The sequence below is a fragment of the Saccostrea cucullata genome, unplaced genomic scaffold (assembly GCF_032062105.1).
Source record: "Saccostrea cucullata isolate Sc308-1 unplaced genomic scaffold, CSIRO_AGI_Scuc_v1 ctg610, whole genome shotgun sequence".
In the NCBI taxonomy this organism is placed as follows: Eukaryota; Metazoa; Mollusca; class Bivalvia; order Ostreida; family Ostreidae; genus Saccostrea; species Saccostrea cuccullata.
This window is the reverse complement of record NW_026919638.1, coordinates 26,753-35,000: the sequence shown is the minus strand read 5'-3', so window position 1 is coordinate 35,000 and position 8,248 is coordinate 26,753. Positions and strand designations below refer to the sequence as shown.

At 31.5% G+C, this 8,248-nt stretch overlaps 1 protein-coding gene across 5 annotated transcripts in view; it reads left to right on the top strand.

Annotated features, from left to right (window-relative positions):
• Positions 1 to 4,454, top strand: part of LOC134235157 (uncharacterized) — a 41,014-nt gene extending 36,560 nt beyond the window's left edge. For 4 of the 5 annotated variants that reach the window (XM_062717287.1, XM_062717266.1, XM_062717259.1 and 1 more), the window contains 4 exons: positions 534 to 653; positions 2,182 to 2,308; positions 3,222 to 3,352; positions 3,667 to 4,454. In XM_062717287.1, coding sequence (XP_062573271.1) covers positions 534 to 653; positions 2,182 to 2,308; positions 3,222 to 3,352; positions 3,667 to 3,689 — 401 coding nt within the window. In that variant the 3' untranslated portion in view covers positions 3,690 to 4,454. The remainder of the gene's footprint in view (positions 1 to 533; positions 654 to 2,181; positions 2,309 to 3,221; positions 3,353 to 3,666) is intronic. The other variant, XM_062717273.1, reaches the window with a different exon arrangement.
• Positions 4,455 to 8,248: the final 3,794 nt, after the last annotated feature.

Here is an 8,248-nt window from a genome sequence, read left to right as displayed (position 1 = left end):
CATAATGCACATACCTTTATTGATGTCTTATTTAATTAGATATGACAGGTGATTCTCTTGTTGCTGAAACTTCTATAAAATTAAAATGCTTATCTAATAGTTTGGCTAAAAGCTTTGGTCTTATTACATGTATCATCTCTTTGTTTAGAAGGAAATTTTCTCTTTAAACTTGGACCGTCCTATGCAGAGGTTGTTTCGAGGTTTTATTAAATAAAATCGTGACGATAAACAAAATGAAATTTCTTTTTATCTCCTTCCATAATGCCTAAAATGGAATGTACTGGATCTGATAAAATTACTAGTAAGAATCAATGGCCTATATTATTTTTTGTTGTTGTAATTATTGGAATATTAAGGCTTTTCACAAATTTACAAGATGATGCATTAAATTTTATTGATGTTTTGAAAAAAAGTAAGAAGATTTTGCTTTGTGTACAAATTCATAATATATACTGAATATTTTTAAAAATCACATTGAGAATGATTTTATATTGTGAATTAACATTTCTAAAGGATTTTTCTTCAATTTGAAGGATGGTGTGCAGAATACAACGAAGGAGGGAAGATAGTACAAGGAAATTACAACACAAACTGTAAAATCTTCAACAAAACCGCCTGTCCATCAAGATATTATTCTGATGAAGCTTATAAATGTGAGGATTATATGGTTTGATAGACATCCAAACTCATGTGAATGTACAATTATTGATTGGGTTTATGTATTATTTGTTGGACTTCATGACCAAGTTGCTGAAACCGTTTGGTGGAAGACAAAGAGTTAAAGGGATCGGCAAAACTCGTTCTGTCAGATAATCCGGTCAATAAATGTAAAAACTCTTATTACTTCTCATAATACAGTGGACCTTCAGATATCCGGACGCCAGATATCCGGATGCTTCAGTATCCGGACGATTTTTTTATCTTGTTATTTTTGTCTTGTTTAACTGGTGATTCAGATATCCGGATGCTTCACATATCCGGACAAATTGACTGGGAACCAAAGTGTCCGGATAAATGAGGGTCAACTGTATACGAGTCTGCCGGTCATATATGATTAGATTTTTCTGATGAATTTTAAGAACAAAAAGCTTTAAAACATGTCTTCTCATTGACCATTGGATGAGAAGAATTGATTTGAAAAAAAAAATTGAAACTTCACTCTTTAGTGTAAAATTGTTGCATCGCTGGTTCGAATCCTAATGTGGCACGTGGAGACCGGTCCTTCGGACGAAACCATTTAAACCGAGGTCCCGTGTCGCAGTAAGTGCTGGCACGAAAAGGATCCGTTACTGCTTAATGGTCCTGAATGCCGAGCACAAAACAAAATTTGCAGCTCTCCACTGTCAAATGGTGGCGTCTCCATATGAGTGAATAAAAGATAAATAGCATATAACCAATCAATCCATCTTAGTATACATTCAAAATTGTTCAAATCATGATTCCTTCATGTGAGGGAGGGTGGGGTCAAAATAGATGATCAAAATTTACATAGGAATCTTCGTCAGTATAGTTGCCCATGTTAGCTGCAGATTAGAAACAATAATTTAAATAAAAATAAATTACATGTATTTTTATATAACACTAGATATCTTGGTAGATTTCTTAAATTTTGTCCATGTATGTCTAGCGGGTAAAAAGCTTTCGATTTAGAAATAATGCTATGGTTCATGTCAAACAAGATACTATGTAATTTGAAATCTTTCTTAATACCATGTAAATGTTTAATCTATTTCTGAATCAGTAAATTCGTTTAAAATGTTATCTAATCGGAAGATTTGCCTAATACGCTCTCTTTTGTTGATCCCACTGGTTTCCGTACATGTTAAAGTCAAATTTAATTGTACAAGCCTTCCAAATGGACTATACATATATAGTAGTATCATATATATTAAAATACATGTATTTAACACAGGAAGGGTTTAAATCACACGTTTACAAAATACATTGGAACGTTTGTATATCTGCGAAACTTTCAACTACATGTATTACAATGTAATATAGCTTAAGAACTAGAGATCTCTGCTTGGGGAAATGCGGACAGATAAAGCAGAGAGCTACAGTTATTTGAATAGAAGCTCTCAAAACAATAAAAATCATATCTGAGTTACACCTTATTACCTTAAAATTGTCAACTAAGTAGTTTGTTATAAAGAAAATCAGTTTAAGCTATTGTTTTTGCAGACCATGAATGTTATGATTTAGTTGTGAGAACCTCTCCTCAACCATTGCCAAGAACGCCTTCTACAACATCTGGATATAACACCACTCCTATCGTTTTTCATCCAACCGAAGGTCAAGAAAATAAAAGGTTTGTTAAAAAGCTTTATAAAGACTAATAGCTTCTAATTTTCATGAATATACAAATATATCCTTTAACAGCAACTTACTTGGAATTAAATTGATTTGAGGTGCTAAAGTATTTTTAAATTACATGTGGGTTTATAATTTTGAGATATTGTTGAAAATATAAAGGGAATAGGAATGACAACTTTGAGTAAAGGTTATTTAGAAAAGCTAATGTCAGGAAGGCAAAAAACCATGACAATGAAAATAGGAAATGTAAGGAAAAACAGTAACCATCTAAAAATATATAACAATATTAATCTGTGAAGAAGCTTTAATTAATTACGGAACCTTAGAAATTCCTACTACTAGGCTACCATGACCAGTTTATTACATTGTATTTTGTAACAATGGTATGGTTACAAAATAATTAACTGGTCATGGTAGCCTAGTAGAAGGAGATTGCTTCTTGATTTCGAAATCTTGCTTCGAATCACACGTAAGTAGTTACTATTCCTGCGCAAAAAAAAACTCCAGTGTGACGACAGGCATTCATTTCACTTTATTCAAAGCCTTCACTGCTCGCATGAATATAAGTGGAAATATGTAGCCCTTCACTGACACATGATGACGTCTGTAAATGAGTAAAAGATTCTCAGTTGAGACTTTTAACACCATTTAATTAATTAAAACATTGATGTTGCTACTGTGCAATGAGAAAATGACCAAGGTTCCTCTGCAGTTGCATTAAATGATAATACTTCCAATCGAGTATATTGTTCATTAATATTTCTTTTAATATTTGACATTTCGGTTGTAATTTGGAAGTTTTGGGTATAGATAACATACACTAAGAAAATTTGTTTTCAGATCACTAGAATTTTTATTCACTCCTGTTTGGAGAATGCTCTCAAATTGCTTTTTTTTCCTTCTTATAGACCCGTATTGTACTGGACTTGGATTGGTTTGGGTATCATAATTCCTGCAATTAACTTCAGTTTCCTGCTATTGTGTCTGTTTTATTGGGATAGAAAAAAAAGTTCCAAAGAAAATACCACAGTAGTATCAGGTATGCCTCTAGGTCACAGGAAAAAGATCAAGTCAATCTTCCAAGAAAAAAAATCATATTAGTCCATCAAATGGGTGAATATGATTTAAATTTTCACGACGTAATGTTCGTACTTCATGATCTTCCAAATCAGTCAATTGCATATTTCAAATATAAAAACAAATTAGAGATAGAAATTGTAAGAAATGGGTGTGTGTATATATTATTGCTCTGGTGTTGTGTATCACAATGGTTAGTTTTCCATTTGCTATAATCATGTGTTGGTTGTATTCAGCTTTAGAAATATTTAATTTATTTTCTTATATTCGTTTAAGATGAAGAAGAACATTGCCTATAAGATGTAAGGCTGGAACAAAGTAGCAACATCTGAATATAGAACTGTTCCAAACAGATTCTCCTAGAAGAAGTTTATACAGTCATGAAAATATTAAGAAACGGAGAAAAAAAAGAGTCAAAGTCACACAATAGTTAAGACTTAAAAAAACGGGATGTGATTTCCTTTCACCTTTTATTGTAATTTAACGTCTTGGAACTATATGTATACTATGGGAGAATACCCAGTCTGACTTAAGCCAGCAGCTTCTGTTTCAAATCGTTTTAATAGTAGAGGCTTGAAATAGTGAAATAGTCGGGGCTTGTTTTATTAAGACTTAGAAACAATCCTGTCTGTTTAGGAAATGTGTAATCTGGCATTCCTTGTCGACTATAATAGATCTCATGCCGAACTAAATAATGCTATGACTAAATGTTTTGAAAAAATAATTGGAAATAGAAATCACTAGAAGAAATATGTATTGACATTGAGCTTTGATATTTTTTCATATAGTCATTATCCTGTCCGTACTTCCGTTTGTTTGTCCTCAAAATTTCAAAAATGGTCAACTGAAATAAGGAATGTATTAAGTGACATATTACATATTGAAATAAAAAAAAATAGAATCATTATGCCTAACCCATCCAAAGCTTGTCAATGATTATAACAGCAATTTTAAATGACAATTTTCGTTCATTATTTCAATGAAATTTTATGTTATATAATATCGAAATTTTGATTTTTTGATTGTTTGTAAATATTTTTGTCAATCATCTTTTTATTTGTTTACTTTAAGCAAGAAATGCTATGATTTCGTAAAATAATATGATTTGATGATTATAAGACTGTTTTTGTTTTCTGTTAAAACACTGTATATTTCCATGTTTTGTTTGTTAATATATTTTTTTTTTGTCATACAAGTTTCCTGCATTTTACATATTTGTTTATATAAGACCCGGTTTCTCTGTTACCATTTTTTATTTCTTTCTAGTCAGTAAATACATATATTACTAAATAATATAATAAAATTGTACCTTTATTTACAATGTAAAATACACCTGTAGTTCACTGTGAAAAATTGAACTTGTATAAAATACCTTATTCTCTCTATTGGTGCACGGTCTTTGGGTGTTTGTTAAAGGTATATCAGTTTATGTATGAAAAAATGTATATATATATTTTTTATGCATTTGTTCTTGTTTTTGTCATTTATATTCTAACTTTTACCTTTTTAACATTGAAAGTTAACATTTCCGGTCTATCGAAGAATACAAGTACATGACTTTTAAAGTTACTTTCATTAATAGGTTGCACTAGGACCACATGCCAAATGAGGGTATAATATCACAGATTGGTAATAAATTAACGGTGCAAAAATTAAGATTTTTATTATGGCCAAAAATATCATACATGTCGATCCGCATCAAATGCTTAGAAAGGAATAACATTTGAAATGCAATTTTTTTTACATAAGCCCTACAAGTTGTTAATTTTATACCCTAAAAGTTGAGCAACTTTCGAGGGATCAATCCCCTAATAAGTGGCAAACAGAGAAACTTTTTCACCAGAAGTTTTTCTAAAAAAAATAATAATGGTTCACTAAGCTTAAATTTTCAAAAAAATGTTTATTTATCATATTTAAATGCAACATAATTTTGGGGATAAAATATAGACAAAAATAAAGATTTTTTTTTTTAGCTTGAATGCCAACAGGGTACGGTCCCACGGCGCACGGTAAAAAAAAAACAATGTTTATTAGAAAGTACAAGAGTATTAATTCAAAACAAAAGTTTTAATTCGATAAGATTGTGTTAAAAATTATGGTGATTCGATTCCATAATTTATTTTGCCGTCTTTTTGAAAATTTCAAGGTCTTGGATTAATTTTTCCCGAACATTCGAAATGAGAAAATGATAAATATAACACACGAAAAATAGTGACATTTGATGACGTTACAGCGCACCGGAGAGCAGTTCTATTTGATTTAGATGTGGAAATGATACCTGTAGAGAATTTAAATTAATATTAAAGAAAAAATAATAATTTTTAAAAAATCAGTTCTTTAGTATTTAAATGAAATGGGGGTTTTCTTAACAAAGTCTTTTTTTATCGAGTCCACGGGTGGTACAAAACGTACGAAAAAACTGCAATAGCAAAAGACACTGTTACTGTCGACCGTCGATATATAATTGTCTATTTTTTCAACGATGGTGAGAATATTGTCCATAACTTACTAAAACATTCAGAAGATCGCATGTGCGTGCCAGATTGGTTCCTAAACAGTTTATGGGGACAAGAGTACTGCATTAATGAAATTCCTACATTGTAGAGAGACACATCCAACTCTATTTTTAGCAAAAATGAAACGTGACGCTGTTTTAATTAAACACTTCGACGTTATCATCCGTGCGCCGTAAGGCAATACTATACATAACATGAAATATTATAATTTGTTTATTTCTGCATATATCTATTTGAAATTCGCTTTGTTCATTCATAAAATATGTACTAAAGAGTAGTGAAAACTTCAGAACGTACTAGTGATTATTTTTTACACTAGGCATATTCGTTTATATTAAGTTTGCTTCTTATTTTTATTAATTTTACGTTAATTATTCCTGATCTAAGCAATGGACTGAAACATGAAATTTGAGTATTACAGTATCTCAGACTCCAGTTTTTATAAATACTGGATCTCAAACACCCTAACACCTTTCTGTTATTTATACAGTATGAATTCATGATTCAAAGTTTTCAAATCATGACCCCAAGGGGTAGGATGGGGTCACAATGATAGATAAAACATTTACTAAAAAAGTCACATGTAGTCAAAATAAATATCTAAGTATTCTAAGGAAGAAATTCCTCAAAATCATATACATGTATCAGTTTGAAATAGTTTTAACATGCCACAGAGTAAAAATGAATTTGAACTTCCCTATATATATTGGATTCCGAAACTTCATAATACTCCTTACAAACAAAGATGCATTACGGGTTCCAGTAAATGTTCAACCAAACTTAATTCGTTACTCTTCACTAAGATATTGCCTGTAGTGAAAGAAAAATTTCAAGAGTACGGGCAACAATATACTCAAGAAGTGGTGTGAGTAAGCTGTGTATACTCAAAAATTCCAAATACCTTTAGGGCAATTTGAAATCACAAGATTTTACCAAAATCAATAGCTTAAAAAAATTAAGACTTTTCAACTTTATACCCAACCATTCCCCACGATAAATGAAATTCCAGGGTTTTTGATATCATTGACAGCTGTCTTTTCAATAAAAATTGGAACTCGTAAATTTACTTACCTGGTCATTGGTCATTTGCAAAATTATTTGGTTTAAAACATTCTGATTGCACAAACAAGTACTCTGAATTGGCATCAAAGAGATGCTTGAGTTTCTGATTGACAATTTCTATGTGATTCTTGGAGACCTGTTATTCCAACAATCTATTTGAATTCCCATAAGTACCAATTGCGCTCCGATTTTAGCCGACCTATTTTTGTATCCATATGAATTAGAATTTGTGCAAAATCTTTTGTGTGAAAAGAAGAAAACACTTGCTGTGGCCATTAGCTCGACATTTATATATCTCTACGGCGTATTGTCAATTAACTATTATAATGGTTATTTCCATTCCTACGTCGATAAGATATATCCCGGTAAGCTTGAGATAAAATATACCACAAAGTCTGATACATCTGTTTCATACTTGGATATTTTAGTTGGAAAAGACGTTAATGGAAATCTAACAACCAAGCTATATGATAAACGTGATGACTTTAACTTTTCTATCGTCAACTTCCCTTACTTATGCAGCAATATATACCTTCATCATCTGCATACGGAGTGTATATATCTCAATAGATTCGATACCCAGGAGCATGTTTTAAGTATGAACAATTTCTAAAACGAGATAATTATTGACAAGCAAGTTGATGAAACAAGAATATCAGCAGTCTCGTTTAAAAAAATCATTTCGTAAGTTCTATGGTCGACACAATGACCTTGTCAGCAAATACAATTTATCATTGAGTCAAATGCTGACTGATGTTTTTCATACGAATTCTTAGTCGATTATTTTATACACTGCATTGACAATGGATTTTTCCATTATCCCGATCATTACTGGGAGCACACTGCGGATGTGACCGGTCAGCAGGGAATGCTCACTCTTCCATGACACCTGATCCCACCTCTGATGTTTAGGAGGTCCGTGTTTACCCTGCTCCTATATTGTATTGTTTTATAGACTTTAAAATTGAATACTGTTTGTTATCTCCATATCCTTCTTAGAATAAATTCAACTCTATTTAAATCGTACCCCTCTTCCCTTTGAAGGGTAGATAGAGAACACTTATCCATTTGAGATATTTATACAAAACCTCATTTTGCTTTTTTAGCTCATCTGAGTCAAAGGCTAAAGTGAGCTTTTCTGATAAAAATTTGTCCGTTGTCTGTCGTTGTCGTTGTAGTCGTCGATGTCGTTGTTGTAAACTTTTCTTATTTTCATCTTCTTCTCAAGAACAAATGGGCCAATTTCAACCAAACTTGCTACAAAGTATCCATGGGTAAAG